The sequence below is a fragment of the Vidua chalybeata genome, chromosome 12, assembly GCF_026979565.1.
Source record: "Vidua chalybeata isolate OUT-0048 chromosome 12, bVidCha1 merged haplotype, whole genome shotgun sequence".
Lineage (NCBI taxonomy): Eukaryota > Metazoa > Chordata > Aves > Passeriformes > Viduidae > Vidua > Vidua chalybeata.
In genome coordinates, this window is record NC_071541.1 from 20,337,200 (window position 1) to 20,360,279 (window position 23,080).

Below are 23,080 nucleotides of genomic sequence, written 5' to 3' on the forward strand. Positions count from 1 at the left end.
ACTCCTCCAAGGATTGGTAAGGGTTAGTTCCAGAGCTTTTGTTCCAGCAAAGTCCAATTTTTTCACTCCATTCACATTTGTCTCTTTTTCCTTGGCTCCAGTACCCTGTAGGGTTCTCAGGTTGTCACACTCTGCTTTTGTTAGAGGAGTTTATTGTCAGAGTGGACACACATGGAGCGTATCCTACCATTTCAATGTATTCCTTTGCCTCCCTGCTAACGCAGAACATCCCAATCACTCTTTTGCCCAAGACCCAACCCTCAGGTCTCTGAATTGTTTTTGAGGTTTTGGCATAATCCCATTTTAGGAGTTGCTCTGGGGCTAGGCTCTCACCTTTCCAAGGCCACTTTTCCGCTGATTTGAGCCCCCCCGCAGATCCAGCAATTAGATAAGCCCAATTCCGTTGCGATTTCCTGCATCAGATCCACAAATAGGTTTTGATCTGAGGCAGGTAAACCCCAGCTGGTATACTGCTTTTCCAGCTGATCATACTGCTCGCTTAGGGTTCTCAGCCTTTCCTGCTCCATCCTTCTTTTCCTCATTTCTGCTTCCTGTTTTCTCAGCTCCTGTGATAGCTGTTTCATTTTGCTCCCTGGGTCCACTCCCTCTTTGTTCCTTGAAAAGCAGAACATTCGGTCATATTGCAAGCCAACTCAGTCATCCTGATCCTCTAAAAGGTCCAAGATAACCGGCTCACCTTTGAGGGACGTCTTAGTTTCATACTTTAAGTTCTTGCCCACCCAGTATGTTTTACCACCCATAACATACATTCCCAACTGGTTATTGTCATTGCATAACGGATTGGTCCAAAAGTATGCTACAAACACTGACTCCATTTTTCCCCCAGTCCATACTGTTCGGTTACATTTATCACAGATCGGGACAGGTACCTGTTCAATATTTCTTTTATGTACCTGGCGCTCTGACCGCCCGTCCTTAGGGGTCATCTTTTGTGTATACCACCTTGTTCTTCCTTTTAGCCTGCTATTCCCCTGCTGAGTGCTGTTCCTGGGGCAGTGCCCCTTTATCTTACCCTTGCTGCAGTTCTTTGGGACTGGGGATGTCGGAGCCTCCGATTCCCCGTGTTCTTTCTGGGCAGTCTGTACGCAGTGCCCGCACCCGTTGCCGGGGCCTTGCACCTCTGTGCTGGGCAAGTTACTCAAACGCGTACCGGTCTTGAGGCACATTACCAGATTCAGGTGGATCAGGACCCCCACGATTATTATTATTCCTCTGCCTCTGCCTGCGCCCACTGGGGTGCCACCAGTGGCGAGGTAAGCCATCTCCTCGGCAGCAAGAATAGTCTTCTGTGCTGTCATACCTGCACCGAGCTGCACACCTCCGTTTAAAGACACCCCACCTCGACAGTTTAACTGTGTCTGCACTGCAGCGTACTTTATTTAACCTTCAGCACTCGATAGCAAGAATTTGAGCCTTTGATTTCAATTTTTCCCTTATCCCGGTTTGGAACACACAAAACCAAATTTCAGAATCTACGTCGATTATCCCCAGTCTTGTGGCAAGCTCTAAGATACGGCTAGTCAGGCACAGTTCTTCTTCCAGGCACTTATCACACAAACCCCTTGGCCAATACCCCCTTCTACAGCGTATGACCCAAACCTCGTTACAGTACTCACATTTGAAATGCACAAATGGGTAACATTCACAATCGGGCTTAGTGCACCTTATCGGCTCCCTACCAGTCATTTACTTGGTCGACGCAAAGTGAGCTTTAGGTCCCCAGGTGGAGAGGTGATTTTCCACTCTGCCGTCTCTTCCCGTGGCTCGACCTTCTTTACTCGGGATGCGTGGGTCCAACCCTCTTCTGCTGTTTGTATGGCTGTATCTGTGGTTAAGAGGACAAGAAAAGTGCCTTCCCAGTGAAGTGTTAATGGGACCTCTTCCCATGTTTTTATGAGCACCTTGTCCCCTGGTTGTATTCTGTGTATGGAGAAGCCTAAAGGGGTATTTTGTGTCAGGATTCCCTGTTTCCACAATTCCTGTAGATTTTTACTTATAGATATGAGGTGTGGTTGTATCTGTCCATCTTCTATCCTTGGATGCCCTACTGGCATACCATGTTCATATGGCATCCCATACAGCATTTCAAAAGGTGACAGCCCAGTCTCGGAGTGAGGCATGGTTCGAATATTTAATAAGGCTAAGGGGAGACACTTTAACCAAGACATTTTTGCTTCCAAAATTAATTTTGCCAGTTGAGCCTTTAATGTTTGGTTCATCCTTTCAACTTGTCCAGAGCTCTGGGGATGCCAAGGGGTGTGGTATTCCCGCCGGCTCCCTAGAGAGTCAGCTAGTTGTCTAACAATTTTTGAAGTGCGTGCCTTGATCCAAATCTATGCATTTTATTAACCCATATCGGGGAATGATTTCTTCCAGTAGAAATGTTGATACTGTTTGAGCCGTTGCCCGAGAGCTCGGGAGGGCTTCTACCCAGTGAGTTAGTTTGTCTACTATTACTAATAAGGATTTGCATCTCCCCACCTTAGGCAGATCAGTAAAATCTACCTGAATCCTTTCAAAAGGTCTGTATGCCAGTGGGCGGCTTCCCAGTGCCACCTTTCGGGTCCTTGCCTGATTAATCCTTTGACAAACCATACATCCCTGTACCTCTTGTTTGGCTAATTCATAAATCCCTTTGCACCCGAAAAATCTCAGGAATTGCTCTGCCAGGGCCTGAGCACCCCAGTGTGTTTGTTGATGCAATCTCCTCAGGATCTTTCTGGTGTAGTCCTTAGACAATAACTCCCTTCCGTCTGGCAATTTCCACTTACCTCCTTCTAGCCGGCCTCCTATCTTCTCGTACCCTTCGATTTCCTTCGGGGAGGGGTGGGGAGGATACTCCTGAACCTCCCCTTCCTCGATTCCCAGGGTACTTGCCTCCATCAAAGCCGTGCTTTTGGCCTCTTTGTCTGCAAAATTGTTCCCTCTGGTGCGGAACCGCATTCCCGTTTGGTGCCCCTTTACATGGACCACAGCAATTGCCTCTGGCCCCCTTATAGCCTTTAAGATCCGTCTGATTATTTCCTCATGCACCAGCCCTTTTCCCCAGGTATTGAGCAGCCCCCTTTCCTCCCAATTCCTCCAAAACGTGTGTACCACCCCAAATGCATATTTTGAATCTGTACAAATTGTTCCTTTTCTCCCTTCTAATTTCCACAAGGCCCTCAATACCGCATATAACACACAAGCCTGTGCTGACCACCCAGCATTCAGGGGCCCAGATTCCACCACGTCCCCGGTCCTTCTATCCACCACCGCATAACCCAACTTCCTTTTCCTGACTATGACCCTTGCAGACCCATCCACAAACCATTTCTCACCTTCTTCCAATTCTTCCTCTTCCAAGTCTGGTCTTATTTTAGTTTGTAGTTCCACCACTTCGGCACAGTCGTGGAAAGGCACTCCTGCTGCCTCCCCAAATAGGAATTGTGAGGGGTCTTGGGCCGAGGTAGTCCACAACTCCAAATCCTGGGAGTGGATTAATACAGTATTCTAGGAGCCTGGCATCAGTCAGCCATGTATCAGCCTTTTGCTGCAGAATGCTCCGTATACTATGTGGGGTGTAAACTACCAGTGGTGCCCTGAAGGTTACCGTCTTAGCTTCTTCTACTAATATTGCTACTGCTACAACTGCTTGTAAGCAGGTGGACCACCCTCTACGTACAGGGTCTAGAAGCTTTGATACGTATCCCACTGGCTTCCTGGCCCCTGCCCAGTCCTGGGTTAGAACCCCATGGGCAGTGTGATTGCTGACGTCCACAAGCAGTTGAAAAGGTTTCCTTACATCAGGAAGGCTCAACACCGGGGCAGCCACAAGAGTGTCCTTTATTTCCTTAAAACCTTCCTCATCCTGCTTTGTCCACTTGAGCTTATCCATGGTAAGCTTTTCGTAAAGAAACCTTACCTTCTCGCTGTATCCCTCGATCCATTGCCGGCAGTATCCTAGAAGCCCCAGCAGCTGCCTGACCTCCCTCTTTGTCTGGGGAGGGGGTAAGGTGATAATACCAGTTATCCTGTCCGGACCCAGCTTCTTTTTACCCTTTGTTAACCAGTGTCCTAGGTACTTGACCTCGGGCTCTGTGAACTGTAATTTGGATTTTGAGACCTTCAACCCTTTCTCCCCCAGAAAGCTTAATAGTGCTATTGTACCTGCCTGTACATCCTCCTCCCTGGGTCCGGCTACCAACAGATCATCCACCTATTGTAATAACTTGGTCCCTTTGACTGGCACAAACTCACTTAAGAGTTTCTCAAGGGCTTGCCCAAATAGGTTGGGCGAATCTACGAAGCCCTGAGGCAAGGATGTCCACCTTAATTGTTGCTTTCTATTTGTGTCCGGGTTCTCCCATTGAAATGCAAAATAGTCCTGACTTTCCCAGGCTAGCGGACAAGTCCCAAAGGCATCCTTTAAATCTATTGCACTGTACCAGGTATCTGCCGGGGATACGTTATTCAGTAGTGCGGACGGGTTCGAGACGGTAGGAAACAAGGTTTTTGTCCTTTGATTTACCGCCCGCAAATCTTGCACCGGCCTATAACTACCATCCACCTTTTGTACTGCCAGGATAGGAGTATTATGTCTTGACATACACAGCTCTAATGTGCCCTTCTTGATTAGATCCTCTATTACAGGTTTCAGTCCCCTCCTACCTTGCATGGGAATTGGGTACTCTTTGATCCTGATCGGATCCTCTGGCCTCTCAATCTCAATGTGAATAGGCTCCATGTTTGACCTCCCCGCCTCCCCCTGTGTGTGCCACACTTTAGGGTTTATTTTATTCTCATCCTCCACGGTCAGTTTGTATAAAGTTACCGTTAGCTGGGAGTCCTGTGCTATCAGGCTTATCCCCGGGACTACCATTAAATCCCTCCCCAGCAAGTTATAATCTGCTTCTTCTACCAGCAGTAAGTTCCCCAGGCAAAACTTATTTTCCAATTCCATTTCCACATTTTTCAAAACCGGTACCTTAAATGGTTCTCCTTTGGCCCCGATGACCACCATTGAGTCCTTACTTTTAGTACATCCCGGTGGCAGTCGCTGAACTGTGGTTCTTTCCGCGCCTGAATCCGCCAAAAATACCAATTCTTGTTTCTGGGGTCCAATTTTTAACTTGTATCAAGGGCTCTCCAGGTGTTCTGGACCCCAAATTATAGAGCCCCTGACACCGCTAATCCTCCTGAAAATTTTGTTCATCCTTTATTCTTTTCTTGCACTCCCTCTTGAAGTGCCCTCTCTGTTTACAGTGAAAGCACTCAGGGCCACTTACCTGTTTGTTTGTGCCCTTCTTTTGAGGGGGGTTCAGCTTGCCCCGGGGCCGTTGCGTTGGTGCCGGCTTTCCGGGATTCTGAAGCCGCTCCTGTTTTTGCGCTTCCCGTACCGCCGCCACCAACACCCTTGCTTGAGCCTTTTGTTTTTCGTCATCCCGCCTCATGTAAACCTTCTGTGCCTCCCTTAGCAATTCTTGGAGGCTTTTCTCTTGCCATATCTCTGTTCTTTCTAGCTTTTTCCACAAGTCCTCCCACGTTTTAGCAATAAATTGTGTTTTTAACAAAATAGCCCCAAGCAGAAAATTAGGGTCAGTGCCTGAATACATCTGGGGACTTTTTCTTTACCGTTCCAGCCATTTGGTAGGTGTTTCTACCCTCCCCTGGCATTCCCCCAATGCTTTACTGATGTTCTGCCCCTTTGGTACCGCCCCCTCAATTCCCTGTATTACCATGTTCCTCAGCCCTATCATTTTGAGCCGATCCTCCTCCGACTGGGCATTCCATGATGGCCTCTGTTCAGGCCACCTCTCGGCCCCGCTCCCCGCCCCGGGGATTCCTGTGTTCCCAATCCGTTATTGCAGCCTGCCGTATCATGTCCCCTTCCTCGGTGTTGAACAACGACCTTAGAATGGTGCAGATAGCATCATATGAATAGATACTGTTCCCCAAAAACTCATCCAGCCTCTCCGCCACCCCCAGAGGGTCATCCATTAATTTCCCCGTTTCCCTTCTGAAGGCTCTGACGTCTCCCGTATTGATAGGCACATTTACATGCCCAATGTCTCCGGGAGCGGTTGGTACTTCCCTTAGGGGTAGAGACCGGGTCTGTTCCCTTCCCCCTCACTATCGCCATGGTTCTCCCTCCGCGTCTTGCGACGCGTCCTGCTGGCTGGAGGAGAGGCAGTTTCGCCGGCGGGGAGTGTGTGCCCGGGGCCGTCCGCCTGCTGTGGCACAGGCGGGGGCTGAGAGGGACCCGGCGGGTCCGGCACCGCCAGAGCCGGGGGCTGTATATTACACGGCGGTGCCTGTGCCTGTGCGGGTTGAGGCGGGTGATCCACTGGAGCGGGCACTGGGGGCTGGACCTGGTTTAGGTATGGGGGTGGAAGGTTGTCCAAGGGCTCCCAGGTCTCACTCTGATTTATTTTAACACCCTGAGTTCGGACCGGGAATAGCCTGACACCAGCATATTCCCACAATCTGGCATAGTCCAGCTCCTCCCCTTCTGGCCCGCTTTCTTCATATATACCATCGTATAACGCCTGACACATTCTTGTATCAAATGTGCCAAACATGGGCCAAAACTGCTATTTCCCAATTTCCATGTTCCCCCATACCTCCACACAGTAATGTATCATCTTTTCCTTAGATTTCCCCTGTCTCTGGGGGCAGTGCTCCCAATGCTCCAAAATCCACCCCAACGGGCTTCCCCTTGGGATTTCTGGCAAACAGTCCTGCTGCCCCTTACCAGGTTTCCCCTGGGATTTTCCCTGAATTTTACTCTTTTTCTGCCCCATACCTCAACAAGCCTGCTTACCTTAATTCCTTTACCAAAGTCCTTGAATCCGTCCTGGATGATACTGAGGTTTTAGCCTGTCCCGATTGAATGTTACCAGCCTATCACTCACACAGCAAACCGCTCTGTGGACCAGCAACTGGTGGTGAGCTCTCTTACCTTTTCCCCGGACTTCCAAAGTCCTGGACCAAAGAGGTTTACTGTTGTAGATGTCGGCGAACCCAATGGGAAGAACGATGATATCCAACTCCACCTCAGAAGGCCGAACGATTTCTCCACCATAACTATGCTACAACACACCAATATGCTATATAAAAGAGGATACCAAACACTACATGCCACTTTCTCTAACCATCATATCTAACTCCTCACAACTCGTGACCCTGTTCTCCAGAGCCCAGACACAGGTGGATCCGATTGGCTGTCAGGCCCAAACAATCCACCATGATCCAACCAAGCGCTCACTCTGGGTAAACAATTCTCCAAACACATTCCACAAGAGAAAAACAAGGAGCAGAAATAGAAATTGTTTTCTCTTTCATTTCTCTCTGTGCACCTCAATAAAAAATCCTGAGAGAGAGAGAAATGTGCTTGCCACAGTTTACCAGTTCTCAAACACCCGAGAACATACCCTCCCTCATCAATCCGCCCGTGATCGAACCCCTGAACTCCCCGAGTTGCACGCTTTACACGTAAAATGAGATTTCCCCATTCCGTTTGCTTCCCCCGCAACCGACCACTTTCCTCGTGGAAGAGTGGAACTGCGATCGTCTTGGGGCCTCTCTCACCCCGTGACAATGGCACATCTCACACACACGCTCGATCACCCCTCACTCAACCATGCGATACTTACGGTCCTTTTTCCCGCGTGGATTCTTCGTGCACGTAGATTTTTATGAGTGAAAATATTTAACCGCGGCCTCAGAGATTCTGCTCCGAGTTCCCAAGAGCTCTGGGCCCGTTTTATCCCCCTTTTTTGATAGTGGCTCTGGCTCCGAATTCAAAATCTGTTTGGTTCTACGGGACTCCCCAGTGCCCTCCGGCCGTCGAAATTGGCAGGGTGTCGCCCAGACAAAAAAGGGTTTCCCCAGACCCCCAAATCAGATCACATCAAGGCTCACCATGATTGTTATAAATGAATGCTCCAATTTATTAATTTAAAAAAATGTATTTATTGGACCAAATAAAAATTTAAAGAATAACAATGAAAAGCCACTATCCAAAAAAAGGCAGTGCTGTGTCGTGGTTTGACATGGAAGTGAATTTTTTCCAGGAAGTTGGGTCAAACCAATCAGTGGTCAGGTTTGGATATTGGCACCTGGAGTGACCACTGAAAGTATGGACACGCCTCTGAGAACACAGGGGGTTAAAAGCAAGAACTCCCAAGGGAACTGTCTCTTTTGGTTCCGGTCGTCAGAGAGTGCAGACTCCCCCCCTGCCCAGCCATGGGCTGGGTGGGGGAGGGGAAGCCACGCGGCCTTGTCCAGGTAGGCCGAGGGGGCTGAGGGTCTGGAACCCAGCCAGCTCCTGGACGGAAGGGTGGAGAGGAGCGGAGATGCCTTTGTTTCCCCCCCCCCCCCAAGAGGGAAAGAGACAGAGAGCCTGACAGCACCTGGAAATTTGCCAGCAGAGGAGAAGGAGAAGGGGGGGGGGATGCCCAGCGTGGGAGGTGGCGGAACACCGGACCGAGATATCAGCCGTCCAGGGAGTCTGAACGTTTAACCCTTTCCAGGAAATGAGGGCTTTTAAAAGTATTACTCCTCCTTGATTTGTAGTGGAAGAGAGATAGTCCGGGACCTGAGATGTTAGAAGAAGAAATATTTAGGTGGGAGGAGATGATGAAGTAGCTTTTGGCTGGACTTTTCTTGTTAGCCATGGACTGAACCAAAATCTCCTGCAATAGAGACTGCATTTTAGGGGGATGCAGTGGTGACCCAAGGAGACCTGTTTCAGCTTCGAACAGCACAGGAATGGCGAGAAACGAAGAAAGCTGAAGAGGGAATGGTGATACCCTCTGTCTTCGGGAAGAAGATGAGTCCTGTTTGGACCCCTCGGCCCCAGGGGAAAATGGGGGGGGACTGTAGTCCCAAGATGAGAAGCTGAACTGTTGTATCTTTGGGTCTGTGGCAAAGCATCCTTAAAGGAGCCCTATGAGTAGTCTGTCCATGCACGGTGGTGAGAGCACTGTGACATGGAATGGAGAGTGTCACACTGGCAGATTTTTTTTTCCGGGCGGTTGCCATGTGTGACAGGGAAACACAGGGGGGCAGCTGTGTTTCCTGGGGGGTCTGTGGTGCAAGAGAGACTTCTCTCTCCCTTGATAGTTTGAGTATGGATTACCTGAAGGGTGGTAATTTGATCAGGAATCCCGGGTGATGTTTCATGGCTAGGTGTTTTTGGAAATTGGGAGGAGGAGGGGTGTTTTAAAAGGTCTTCATCCTGGATTTAGTTTATGTGTTTTCTGTATTAGTAGTTGTTTAATAAAGTTTTTTTTTTCCTTTATTATTAAGCTTGGGCCTGCTCTGCTCTGTTCCTGATAACATCTCACAGCATTTATTAAGGAAAGGTGCATTTTCATGGGGACGCTGGCATTGTGCGAGTGTCAAACCATGACATGCTGAACCCGGGTATCAGCACTTCGGTGAGACACAGGTTTGACCGCTACAGCAGAGGGTCTGGAGCCAGTTGGGGTAGGAGGGTGGAGAGGATGGGCCACATGGGCCAGTGGGGCTTCGAGGAATAGGGGAATTCCAAAGGGGTGTTGCAATCAGGGATTGGCCCCATGTGAAAGTGGCAGGGAAGGTTTGGGCACCATGGGACTGGGTTGCTATGACAGGCAGGGAAAGAGCTGAACAAGAGGCGGGGAATGGCATGAGGGTCAGCTTTGAGGGAGGGTAAAACCCGGGGGTAAGCAAACTCAGGGTGAAAATTGGGGTACAACAGAACGAACCACCTAACAAGGAAACAATAAAATAAATTTATACCATAACAATCAAGAGCGTCTCCAGGCACACAGTCTGACCAGCAATGTCAGCAGGCAAAATAAAGGTTTTGCTGAGCAATGACCCTTGGATGAAGCAAAACATTTACAATCAGAGCAGTCCATTTGTACAGATGGGGGTACACTCTGGGGGTACAGCCAATGCCATGAGGTCACAGCAGGCTCTGGGGTCAGAGCAGGCTGAGGTCACATCAGGCTCTGGGGTCACAGCAGGCTGAGGTCACAGCAGGCTCTGAGGTCACAGAGGTGCCAGAGCCCCGTGGCTGCACAGCACCACAAGGACCGAGCAGTCAGTCCTTGAGCACAACTGTTGCGGCAGCAGCGGCGGTGGCAGCAGTGGTGCTGACTTTGGGACAGCGGTGTCAGGACAGCGGTGGCAGCAAGAGCTGCGGGACTGGCAGAGGGCGAGGCACCATGGCCCTTGCTCTACGCCTCTTCCTCCTGCTCCTCCTGGCCGTGGCCCTGCCTGCCAGGGCTGCCCAGGCTGCTCCGTTGCAAGCGCGGGGAGCAGGTGAACTGGCAGCCTGGCTCCCCTTTCCCGGGAGAGCGCTCCCTGCTCGCCGGGAAGCGCTGCGGGATGGTTTTCCCCTGGGCTTTAGGGAGGGTTTCCGCTGTGGGAGGGAGAGAGTCCCAATGGGCCCTGGGCTGCTCCACCCTCCCTGCCAGGGATGTTGCACAGGGCCTGCAAGGAGGATGGAGAGTGACCAGGAGCCAGCCCAGAGCTCCCGAGGCCCCTGTGCAGCTTTGGCCGTGTCCTTTCACATCTGGCTGCCACGGCCTTACCCAACTGCCTTGCAGTGCCCCACTCCCAAAGACAGAAGGGGATCCCAGCACACCATGGAAATGGTTCTGATCTGTGCTCCCTTCTAGACTGGGATCATGAATTGGATTATTTGGAAGTCCTGATGAATGACGGCTTGAAGTTCTTGGAGGATGTTGGAGGCAAGTTTTCAGTGTGCCTTTCCTGAGAGAATAACCAGAGTCAATGTGACAAGAGCTCACTCATGAGCCATTTCCCTTAACATCATCTTAAGTTTGAAGGAAACTGGAAGCCTTGCCCTGCTCCCTTCTGGAGCCCAGAGCGATCCCACAGGATCGCTGTCAGTGGGAGGAAGGAGCATTTGGCTGTCCATCTTCCTCCCATGTGCAATGCCAGTGTGTCCTTCCGTGTGCTCTGTGCAGCCACGGAGGAGAGCAGAGAGGGAAGGGGCCGGGCTCAGGGCTGCGCCCCCGGGCTGAGCCTTGGGTGCAGCCTGAGGATCTCCTACAGCGCCACGGGAGCTCTTCTGTCCTGCCTTTCTTTGCAGCTGAACCTGTTGCTGAAGGTGGTGCAGCTTCCCAACCCATACCCAGTACTGACCCTCTGGGAGATGCTGAGGGTAGGTCAAGGCCTTTCCCCCTGGGAGAGCTGCCAGCTCAGAGCCCAAAGCTCGGCCAGGGGGGCATTGCTGCAGGTGCCAGGACAGAACCATGCACGTGTGTGCCCTCGCCCTGCACCATCCCCTCAGCACGTCTGCGGCTCAGTGCTGCTTGTGCAGATCTCCAGAGATGACAGAAGCTCCTGTGGCTGTTGAGTTACAGGTGTGTCTGCAGAGAGGACTTTCCCAGGACCTTTGGTGGAAGTTGCACACAAGCCCAGCTCCCATCACAAGGGTGAGTGGTGTGTCCCTGCTGACCCCACAGGCTGTGCACTGGTTTTGTGGCATCCAGTCCTGGGAAATGGAAATATTTTGCTCTAAGGTCCTCAGACAGAGAAGATCAAAGACACAGCAAACAAGATATCCCTGGAACCATCTGAACTCATGTGGCAAATGCTGAGGGAAATGCTGCAGGGAGGACAAGGTGAGAGCATTTCCCTCAGCCTTCCCCTGGGACTCAGCAGCCGGGGGCGTTCCCTGCACATCTGGACACATCGTGCCCGGCACAGCGGGAAGGAATCCATGGCAGCCTGGCTGCCCCGCTGCTGCTTTCACGGCCTGCAGGGCTGTTTCCCAGCCTGGCCTGGCTGCAGCTTCTCCCCAGCCGCTGCAGGAAGGCATTTGGCAGCAGCTGACAGGGAGCCCAAACTGCACCATGGGCCGTGCACACCCTGAGATCCCCTGCAATTTCCCAGTCTTTGGGTAGATCAGGTTTAGGGGCTGTTTGGAGAAGGGACCAGCATCCGACAGTCCCAAAATCCTGAGTGTTTTCCGATCCTTACCCATGCCTTTCACAAGTATCGCCTCCTGAAGCTGTCACTTTCCCCATTCCCAAAAGGGAATGTTTCCATCTGATCCAGCTGTCCCTTTTCCATTCTCCAGAGATGGAAGGAGAGGCTGTGCAGAAGGAAGCATTTCCCAGAGGAAGCAGTGATTCTGTGCCAGCCTCTGCTGCAGGAAGGGAGGCGATGCCAGGCACAGTCACTGGAGGTAATTGCTGTGCCTCTGGGCCTGAGCCCTGCTGAGGCTTGAGCTGCCCTCTCTGCTGCTTGGCAGTGCAGGCACAGCCCAGACAAGAGCGGCACAGCCCAGGGGAATTATCCTGAGCAGGCTCAGGGCACTCGGGTACTGAGCAGTCCTGCTGGGGTCCCTCTGTGGGAGACACATCCCGAAACCTGGGAGAGACTGCACAGGGTGACCATGGTGGGGAAAGGGCAGAGGGCGAGAGCAAGGCTCCAGTGTGTCCTGAGAGGGACGGGCTATGGGCCCTCGGGCTGGGGGAGGTGTCCTAGCAGAAGGAGGGCAGGAGGGAGGGAGGGAGGGAGGGAGGGACAGTTGTGGCACTGCCTGCTGCAGTCTTCCCCTGGCCTTTAGGGAGGATTTCCTCTGCATGGGAGTGAGATACTCCCACTGGGCCGTGGGCTGCTCCAGCTGCCCCTCCAGGGATGTTGCACAGGGCAGGGAAAGAGTTTGGAGAGTGACCAGGAGCCAGCCCAGAGTTCCCCAGGCCCCTGTGCAGCTTTGGCCATGTCCATTGACATCTGGCTCCTACGGCCTTACCCAACTGCCTTGCAGTGCCCATTTCTCAGAGGCAGAAGGGGATGCCAGCACACCCTGAAAAATGTTCTCATCTGTGCTCCGTTCTAGATGAGGTTGATGGGAAGGCTCCTCCATTAGCTTGGCTGAATGAAGTTCTGAAGCCCTTGGAGCCTCCTGCAGGTATGTTCCCACTGCCCCACCAAGGAATAATTGCTGACAGCCTGCCAGGACAGGTGACAGAAGCTTCTCTGGCTGTTCAATTACAGCTGTGTCTGCAGGGAGGAATTTTCCTGCCCCTTTGCTGATTGCTCCACGCAAGCCCGGCTCCCTTCGCAGGGGTGTGTAGTGTGTCCCTGCTGACCCCATAGGCTGTGCACTGGTTTTGTGGCATCCAGTCCTGGGAAATGGAACTACTTTCTGTTAAGGTCCTCCGAGAGGGAAGAACAAACCTAGAGGAGAGAAGGAATCGCTTGAGTCAAACAACATCCTGAAACAAATAGTGAAGAAACTGCACAAAGGGCATGGTGAGAGCATTTCCCTCAGCCTTCCCCTGGGACTCTGCAGCCGAGGGCTTTCCCTGCACATCTGAACACGCTGTGCGCGGAACAGTGGGAAGGGATCCATGGCAGCCTTGCGGCCCCACTGTTGCTTTCACACCTTGCAGGGCTGTTTCCCAGTCCCCAGCCTCTGCATTTGGCACCAGCTGACAGGGTGGCCAAACTGCATCATGGGCCATGCACATTCTGGGATCCCCTGCAATTTCCCAGTGTCTGAGCAGATCAGGAGGTGCAGCTGATTGCAAGGGTGTGCTACTCACAAGGGAGTGCTCTGGCCCAGTGACAAGAGCTTGGGACATTTCCTGATCCATATCAATGTCTTTGACAAGCCTGGCATCCTGAAGATGCCCCATCTGATCCAGCTGTGCCTTTTCCTTTCTCCAGAGATGGAAGGAGAGGCTGTGCTAAAGGCTGAGTTTCCCGGAGGAACCAGTGGCTCATTGGCAGCCTCTGCTGCAGGAAGGGAGGCGATGCCAGGCACAGTCACTGGAGGTAATTGCTGTGTCTCTGGGCCTGAGCCCTGCTGAGGCTTGAGCTGCCCTCTCTGCTGCTTGGCAGTGCAGGCACAGCCCAGACAAGAGCGGCACAGCCCAGGGGAATTATCCTGAGCAGGCTCAGGGCACTTGGGTACTGAGCAGTCCTGCTGGGGTCCCTCTGTGGGAGACACATCCCGAAACCTGGGAGAGACTGCACAGAGTGACCATGGTGGGGAAAGTGCAGAGGGCAGGAGCAAGGCTCCAGTGTGTCCTGTGAGCACCTGGCTACGTCCCCTGGGGCTCTGGGAAGTTTCCCAGCAGAAGGAGGGCAGGAGGGACAGAGGGAGGGAGGGAGGGACAATTGTGGCACTGCCTGCCGCAGTCTACCCTTGGCCTTTAGGGAGGATTTCCTCTGTGGGAGGAAGAACGCCCCCAGCACCCAGGGCTACTCCCGCTCCCCCTCCAGGGATGTTGCCAGGGCAGGGAAAGAGTGTAGAGAGGATCAGGAGCCAGCCTAGAGCTCCCCAGGCCCCTGTGCATCTTTGGCCATATCCATTTCCATCTGGTTCCCACAGCCTTACCCAACTGCCTTGCAGTACTCAGTTCCCTGAGGCAGAGGGGAACTACAGCACACCATGGAAATGGTTCTGATCTTTGCTCCCTTCTAGATTGGGATCACAAACTGGATTATTTGGAAGCCCTGCTGGAAAATGGCTTGAAGATCTTGGAGGATGTTGGAGGCAAGTTTTCAGTGTGCCTTTCCTGAGAGAATAATCAGAGTCAATGTGACAAGAGCTCACTCATGAGCCATTTCCCTTAACATCATCTTAAGTTTGAAGGAAACTGGAAGCCTTGCCCTGCTCCCTTCTGGAGCCCAGAGCGATCCCACAGGATCGCTGTCAGTGGGAGGAAGGAGCATTTGGCTGTCCATCTTCCTCCCATGTGCAATGCCAGTGTGTCCTTCCGTGTGCTCTGTGCAGCCACGGAGGAGAGCAGAGAGGGAAGGGGCTGGGCCCAGGGCTGCGCCCCGGGGCTGAGCATTGGGTGCAGCCTGAGGATCTCCTACAGTGCCACAGGAGCTGTTCTGTCCTGCCTTTCTTTGCAGCTGAACCTGTTGCTGAAGGTGGTGCAGCTTCCCAACCCATACCCAGTACTGACCCTCTGGGAGATGCTGAGGGTAGGTCAAGGCCTTTCCCCCTGGGAGAGCTGCCAGCTCAGAGCCCAAAGCTCGGCCAGGGAGGCATCGCTGCAGGTGCCAGGACAGAACCATGCATGTGTGTGCCCTCGCCCTGCGCCATCCCCTCAGCGCTCCTGCAGCTCAGTGCTGCCCGTGCAGAACTGCAGAGATGACAGAAGCTCCTGTGGCTGTTCAGTTACAGGTGTGTCTGCAGGGAGGACTTCTCCAGCTCCTGGGCTGGATGCTGCGCACCAACAGACCTCCCGTCGCAGGGGTGAGTAGTGTGCCCCTGCTGACCCCACAGGCTGTGCACTGGTTTTGTGGGATCCATTCCTGGGAAATGGAACAACTTTCTCTCTTTCTCTTAAGGTCCTCCAAAAGAAAAGACCCAAGATACTGCAGCCACAAAGTCTCATGAGTCAAACGAATTCCTGAGACAAACACAGAAGGAAGCACAGGGAGGACAAGGTGGGTACATTCCCCTCAGCCTTCTCTGGGACTCAGCAGCCGGGGGATTTCCCTGCACATCTGGACACGCCGTGCCAGGCACAGCGGGAAGGGATCCATGGCAGCCTGGCTGTCCCGCTTGTGCTTTCATGGCCTGCAGGGCTGTTTCCCAGCCTGGCCTGGCTGCAGCTTCTCCCCAGCCTCTGCAAGAAGGCATTTGGCAGCAGCTGACAGGGAGCCCAAACTGCACCACGAGTTATGCACACCCTGAGATCCCCTGCAATTTCCCAGTGTCTGAGCAGATCAGGAGACGCAGCTGTTTGCACAAGGGAGTTCTCTGGCCCCCACAGCCTGGGCATTCTCCTGATCTTTACCTGTGACTTTGACAAGCATTGCCTCCGGAAGATGCCACCTCTCCAATGGGGAATGTTTCCATCTGATCCAGCTGTGCCTCTTCCTTTTTCAAGTGACAGACCAAACATCTCTGCAAAAGGAGGCACATCCCGGAGGAAGCAGTGGCTCAGTGGCAGCCCCTGCTGCAGGAAGGAAGGCGATGCCAGGCACGGGCACAGGCACAGGAGGTAACTGCTGTGCCGGGCTCAGCCGGGCTCAGCCCTCGGCGGGGCTGTGTGGCAGCAGCTCTTCCCCCAGGCCCTGCCCTTGCACGGCCCGGCAGCAGCCAAAGCTGGAGGCGCCTCGGCTTCCAGGCCTCTGGAGCTCGTTCACAGCCCCGGGGAATCGGGACTCACGCACCAACGCCCCTCCCGCTGCGGCTGCTCCCGGAGCTGGCCCTGAGTGCCCAGAGGCCCAAGGCACGGGAGCAGCCCCGAGAGGGAGCCCTGCTGCGAGCCCAGGGCCAGAGCCAGCCCTGGCTCCTGACTGGGCAGGGGCTGCACTGGCTCCTGACAGGGCCTGACTCTGTCCCCTGGGGCTGGGGGAGCTGTCCCAAGGCAGGGAGGGCCAGGGCTGGTAGGGGCTGCTCAGGGATGGGTTTGGCCCGTGTCCGTCAAAGCAGCGACTGCCCAAGCAGCTGCGCTGGCCCCGGGCTCTCCTCCCGGCCTGCTGGGCTTTGTTGGGTGGCACAGCCTGTGCCAAGGGGCGGCAAGGTGCCTGCAGGCCCCAGCTCTGGGGGAAACAGCGAACGTCCTGGCCGTATGCACCCTGCTGCCAGCTCAGCAGTGCAGCACAGCGCGGGCTCACGCTCCCCGTTGCTCCCACAGATGCAGCCAGCACCACAGCACCTGTTCCAGATTCCCAGAAGAGCATCGGAAGGGGTTTCTGTCATGGAACAGGCTACTCGCTAGAGTTAATGTCAGGCATGCTTCTTTTGAAGCTTGTCTTCATGTTGTGCTGCTTTAGAATCTGGTATTCCTGGAAGAGAAAACAGTGAGTGCTTTGTTGCTTTTCCCCTCAAACAGCTTATTTTGAAAGTCTCTTATAGACAGGGAAGGTTCCCAGAGAGGCTGCAGTGGAGTTGTGGCCAGTCTGTGGTTGTCCAAAGAACTCTGCTGAGGGTTCTGCTGCTGCTCAGTGCTTTCATTGGCCTCTTAATTGCTGGGCCTTGTCCTGGGGGGCCCGCTGGGGCTGCAGCCAGTGCTGGCTCCCACTGAGGCTGCCTGGCCAAGAGCAGCCCTGGGGGCACAGGGCAGAGACGAGGCAAGGTGGGGAGGAGAAAGAGCAGGGACGAGATTGCCCTTGAAAGGCAGTCGCGCTCTGGGGCCCGCTCCTGGCCAGGGAGCCTGCCCAGAGCCGTCCCCTGCTCGCCGGGGCCTTGAGGGGCAGCTGTCCAGCTGGGCCAAGGTGTGCCAGCAGCTCCAGCCGGGCTGGGGAGCCTTGCCAGCTCTGGGCCCTGCTGTGCAGGAGGGTCCCAGTGTGCCACTGGCAGCTGGTGGCCTCAGGCTCTCCTCTCTTTCCACAGTCGCAGCTCTGGACAGGAGATGAAAGCAGTGGCTTCCCCTCACACCCAGACTGCTTGTGGAGCACCTCCAGCAGTAATAAGGGCCTGGTCAGCCCTTTCTGGAGTTCTGAGCAGAGGACACCAGTAGATCTGTCTACGAGGATATCTCCAAAGACCCTGTAGATCCCACTGCCACTTCCTCTCCCCATGGGTATCCCCAAGCTGCCTTCACCCGTTTTTGATCTCCCTCTGTCCCGTCCCAGCCCATTCCCCAGTTCTTCTAAAGACCCCGGTACCAGCCCAGCACCCTCCAGCCCCAACTGAGACCAACATGGTCCCTCCTCTGCCCCTAAGCTCCCTGGCCCTGCCCCCTAAATGCTATTGAAGGTAACCCCCCGCCCCTGCCAGGGTAGGTGATGGCCCCCACTTCGGTTGCAATAAAGAGATGGAGCTGTCACCCCCGTGTCTGGGTGGTACCACCAGCAAAGCCCAGCCGGCACCAGCACTGGCTGAGCTCCATGCCCAGGAGCAGCCGTGGATGCCCACGGTGAGGGCAGGCAGGAGCCAGGCAGGGGCTGCTGTGAGCAGCGGCAGGGCCCCGAGGGGCTGGGGGAGCCCATGCTGAGCGTCCCTGGGCTGAGGGCACATTTCCTTCCGTGGGATCATCTGGGCCTGGAGCTCCTCCAGTGGCATGCCCAGGAAAAGAGGGAAGCCATCAAGAACATCTCCAGGGACACAGCCTGACCTGCAATGCCAGCAGGCAAAACAAAGCTCCTCCCTAATTAATACACACTTGATAGGACCTAATTGATGGGCCATCAGCAATCCAGGGTGCCGCACAGGGTCTGCTCCTCTGGGCGAGGGCCAGAAGGGAAGGGAAGGGCTGTGTGGCCTCGGGGCCTGATGGGGCTGATGAACAGCCCCAGAGGCACAACAAGCCAGCTGCAATCACACTTGATTTCCAGGTCAAAACACTTGGCCTAGCTGGCCTGGGCTTCCCCATAAGGCACGTGGGGGCTTTGGAGTCCCCCAAAGGGTGCACGAGGGACTAGGGTCCCTTGTGAGACACACAGGGATATTTTAGGTTCTCTCTGAGGCATGGAGGACTCTGGGGGTCCACTGTAAGTCATGCAAGGGATTTGGAATCCTGTGTGAGGCACGCAGGGGGCTTGGGATGTCTCCCACGGTGTGCAGGGTGCTGGGGGTCTCTGCTGGGGCCCGTGATGGGGTTTTGGGGTCTCATTTCAGATGTGGAGAGGGCTGCGGACTCTCATAAGCGTGCCGGTGCTTTGCGTCCCTCCTGCTGCAGGCAGTGGGGCTGGAGTGTCTTCTGAGGCACGCAGGGGCCGGAGCCCTCCCGGCTTCCCTGCTTGGCCCTCCCGGGCCCGTCCGGCTCGGGGCTGCCGCGGCCCAGGGGCAGCCGCCCTGCCGGGACGGCTGTGGCGAGGGGGCGAGGCGGAGCTGCCCCGCCGGGTCGCGCTGCACGGGCACGGCACGGGCGGTGCTGAGCGCCGGGCAGGCGGCACCCCGAGCCCAGGGGCCGCAGCCCCGGCCCTGCCTCCAGCGGAGCCGGGCACAGGCAGCCCCGCAGGCAGAGCGGCGGGACCGGGCACCGCTCAGCGCCCGAGGGGACGGAACCGATGCCACAGGAGCCTGGGGAGCCCTGAGCAGGGCCCTGGCGCTGCCCGCTCGGCTCTCCCGGGCCTGTGGCCATCCCAGGCACCAAGGGCTCGCTCTGTGTCGCGCTCTTCCCGCCCAGCGGGGCTCCGGCTGAGCGCCCGGCTCCTGCCACTGCCTTGGGAACGCTGAGGGGCATTCGGGGACGGAAGTGAACTTGCCACGGAGAGAATTCATAGGAGACTTGTTTAGGCCTCTTGCAGACTTGTTTAGGCCCTCTTTAAGTTGACAAACAACTTAAAATCCCAGGCTGAATCGTGTGCTTTAACGTGTGGGGATTCCTTGAAGACGCTTTGTAACTCCCCGTGGTGCCGGGCCGGGCCGTGTCCCAGCGAGCACCAACACCCAGGAGCTCCGATGCATGCAGCATGGCTGGCACCAGGGAAACGAGTCAACATCCCTACAGCTGCCCGCTCTGCCTGCAGGGCTGTCACGCAACAGCAATGTTCCAGCAAGAACAGGCATTTTTACATCCTCAGGACGATGTGCTCTTGTGGTCCTGGTGGTGGGTCAGAGAGAAAAGCCAAATGTGACAGACTGAACTTGACTGTAGGAGAGGGATGGCTCAGCAGAGGACCTGGGGACCTGCGGTGCCAGCCAGTGACCGGGCACTCGGACACAGCAGGAAGACCCCGACTATCCCACTTCAGCTGGGAGGGTATAAAAGCCCAGAGGTTCTTTGTTCAGGGTCCCCAAGAGGCACCAGCTCAAGCTACCACTGTTCCACCACGATAAAATTGTTTTAGGGATCCAGAGGTCTGACACTCTGCTATGGAGGACATTCCACATTTCCAATCTTTTGGGCATTTAGGAGCTTTTGATTTTGCTCTGCACCCAAGAAAAACAAACCCCCAAATGTGCACAAATAACTCCTTCAGCATTTCCTCCTTTTATTTTCAGCCGATTTTTACATTGCTCTCTGCTATCTTGTCCTTGCGATAAATTTCTTAATTAAAGAAAAAGTATTAATTGGTCCAAATAAAAATTTAGACAATAACAATGAAAAGCCACTATCCAAAAAAAGGTCAGGGCTGAGCCCGGGTATCGGCGCTGGGTGAGACACAGGCTTGACCGCTACAGCAGAGGGTCCCCTATGCTTCACGCCGACTGTCCTGCCCGAGCAATTTTTATATGGTTTTTCTTGCCCGAGGCAGAGTCCCTTTTCTTCCTTTTGGACTGCACATATTCAGGTGGAGTTCTTTCTCTGTGGCAAGTTGAACAAAACACGTCCAGAGAGTGATGAGCACCCATGATCGCGTTCCCGGAATTCGGCATTGAGACGTATCTCCCCGATGGCTCTGGCTATCTCAATCTCAGATATTTATCGCGTATTCTTCGTCCGGGTGCTCCTCAGACCGCCCTGATGGACGATCCATCTCCGGGCTGGCCACGTTCATTTGATTGTAAATTAAGTTCTCCCTCCCTTGTCCAGGTGGTTTTGACATTGTGTTGCAATCCCTGTCACTGGCATGTGCATTTTAAAACTTCTTATAAGAGTATATCTTAACAGTACATGACAATAAAATACACAACAATTTTATTTGCACGAATTATCATATACACATAGAACAATCCCTCCCCTTCTATATAAACATATTAATACGTGCTTTCTCTACCTTCTACACAACTACGTTTACTGGTGCTTTATATTATCATCTTATTTCTCAAATCTTAGTTACCTCAAGGTTCATTATGCCAGTCTTCCCTCGGAATTCCCTGATACAGTCTGTAGACCTCCCCTTCCCCTTTTATCTGTTCTTCAAATCTGGCCAAAGCATCTGGTGCTCTACGGTGTACGTTTTCCTCTCCCAGTTTCATTATTTTTGATACTTGATTTGTTTTTCCCATCGCACATTCTGGGTCTGTGGGCATGGCTGCTGCTTGCGTGCCCTGTACTACGGAATGTACCAACCTAATAAAGCATGGTATCAGGCAGGGTAGGAGTATGATCCCGGCTATTGAACATAATATAAAGAGTATTACCTTCTTCCACCATGCTCCATCAAACAGATAATCCCACCAGGATGCTTGGAGTATGGAGTTCCATTTTTGTACTGGAACATGTGCTCCCCTTTTAATTTCTGTTGCCAGGCCTCTGATGCTTTCCCCATAGTCATCAATCTCTATACAACATTCCGATTCATTAAATTTTCCACAGACCCCTCCCTCTTCTGCTAATAAATAGTCGAGGGCTTATGCTGTTTTGATATACAAAGGCCCTCATCTGGGAGTGTTGTTTAGATAGCAGCTCGAGGGCGTCTGAGGTGTGGTTAGAAACGACCTCCACCACTGCCTGCAGTCTTATCAGCCGGTTTAACAGATAAATCTGGGGCAAGCACATTTCTCTCTCTCTCAGGATTTTTCATGGGGGTACACTGAGAGAAAGAAAGAGAAAACAATTTCTGTTTCTGCTCCTTGTTTTTCTGATGTGGAATGTGCTTGGAGAATTGTTTACCTGGGGTGATTGCTTGATTGGATGCTGGTGAGGATTGTTTGGACCTGGTGGCCAATCGGATCCACCTGTGTCTGGACTCTGGCGAACAGGGTCACGAGTTGTTAGTTAGTTCGATATGGTAGTTAGAGAAAGTAGCATGTAGTTTTTAGTATCCTCCTTTATATAGTATATTAATGTATTATAGCATAAAGAATAAATAAAGAAATCATTCAGCCTTCTGAACTGAGTCGGACATCATCATTCTTCCCATTGGGTTCGCCTGCATTTTACAACAAAATCGGGCTCCTATACCCCCAGCTTCCATCCTGAGCCCATGTTGCAGGACCATAATATTCTATTATCCTTTCTGCGGGCCACTCCTCCTCACCCCAAGTCTGACCCCCACCAAAAACAGGGACCTTCTTTTTTACCTCCCTTCTCTTCCTGCTCAGTCTTTCGTATAAGGGGGGCCCAAGTGAGCTGCGTTCTGACCGAGGTAGGGTAAAGAAAGCAGGTCTGATTAATCCTATTATACATGATCCTTTCCACCGCTGAGGCAACTCGCTGTATGCTTTCTTCCCACAGATCCAATACAAACCATTCGGGGCTTTCCACCTGACGTTTTTGATTTTGCGTTCGTTCGAGAACCCCCTCAACTCCTCCAAGGATTGGTAAGGGTTAGTTCCAGAGCTTTTGTTCCAGCAAAGTCCAATTTTTTCACTCCATTCACATTTGTCTCTTTTTCCTTGGCTCCAGTACCCTGTAGGGTTCTCAGGTTGTCACACTCTGCTTTTGTTAGAGGAGTTTATTGTCAGAGTGGACACACATGGAGCGTATCCTACCATTTCAATGTATTCCTTTGCCTCCCTGCTAACGCAGAACATCCCAATCACTCTTTTGCCCAAGACCCAACCCTCAGGTCTCTGAATTGTTTTTGAGGTTTTGGCATAATCCCATTTTAGGAGTTGCTCTGGGGCTAGGCTCTCACCTTTCCAAGGCCACTTTTCCGCTGATTTGAGCCCCCCCGCAGATCCAGCAATTAGATAAGCCCAATTCCGTTGCGATTTCCTGCATCAGATCCACAAATAGGTTTTGATCTGAGGCAGGTAAACCCCAGCTGGTATACTGCTTTTCCAGCTGATCATACTGCTCGCTTAGGGTTCTCAGCCTTTCCTGCTCCATCCTTCTTTTCCTCATTTCTGCTTCCTGTTTTCTCAGCTCCTGTGATAGCTGTTTCATTTTGCTCCCTGGGTCCACTCCCTCTTTGTTCCTTGAAAAGCAGAACATTCGGTCATATTGCAAGCCAACTCAGTCATCCTGATCCTCTAAAAGGTCCAAGATAACCGGCTCACCTTTGAGGGACGTCTTAGTTTCATACTTTAAGTTCTTGCCCACCCAGTATGTTTTACCACCCATAACATACATTCCCAACTGGTTATTGTCATTGCATAACGGATTGGTCCAAAAGTATGCTACAAACACTGACTCCATTTTTCCCCCAGTCCATACTGTTCGGTTACATTTATCACAGATCGGGACAGGTACCTGTTCAATATTTCTTTTATGTACCTTGCGCTCTGACCGCCCGTCCTTAGGGGTCATCTTTTGTGTATACCACCTTGTTCTTCCTTTTAGCCTGCTATTCCCCTGCTGAG

At 53.1% G+C, this 23,080-nt stretch overlaps 1 protein-coding gene across 12 annotated transcripts in view; it reads left to right on the top strand.

Annotated features, from left to right (window-relative positions):
• LOC128794028 (uncharacterized) overlaps positions 1 to 17,771 on the top strand; it is a 64,489-nt gene extending 46,718 nt beyond the window's left edge. For 6 of the 12 annotated variants that reach the window (XM_053953597.1, XM_053953596.1, XM_053953598.1 and 3 more), the window contains 10 exons: positions 12,104 to 12,211; positions 12,869 to 12,940; positions 13,027 to 13,098; positions 13,186 to 13,284; positions 13,702 to 13,809; positions 14,462 to 14,533; positions 14,899 to 14,970; positions 15,167 to 15,244; positions 15,340 to 15,438; positions 15,885 to 16,725. In XM_053953597.1, the coding sequence (XP_053809572.1) occupies positions 12,104 to 12,211; positions 12,869 to 12,940; positions 13,027 to 13,098; positions 13,186 to 13,284; positions 13,702 to 13,809; positions 14,462 to 14,533; positions 14,899 to 14,970; positions 15,167 to 15,244; positions 15,340 to 15,438; positions 15,885 to 16,333 (1,229 nt within the window). In that variant the 3' untranslated portion in view covers positions 16,334 to 16,725. Of the gene's footprint in view, positions 1 to 12,103; positions 12,212 to 12,868; positions 12,941 to 13,026; positions 13,099 to 13,185; positions 13,285 to 13,701; positions 13,810 to 14,461; positions 14,534 to 14,898; positions 14,971 to 15,166; positions 15,245 to 15,339; positions 15,439 to 15,884; positions 16,804 to 17,335 lie in introns of those variants that run through there. The other 6 variants (XM_053953603.1, XM_053953606.1, XM_053953594.1 and 3 more) reach the window with 4 other exon arrangements.
• The last annotated feature ends 5,309 nt before the right edge of the window (positions 17,772 to 23,080 follow it).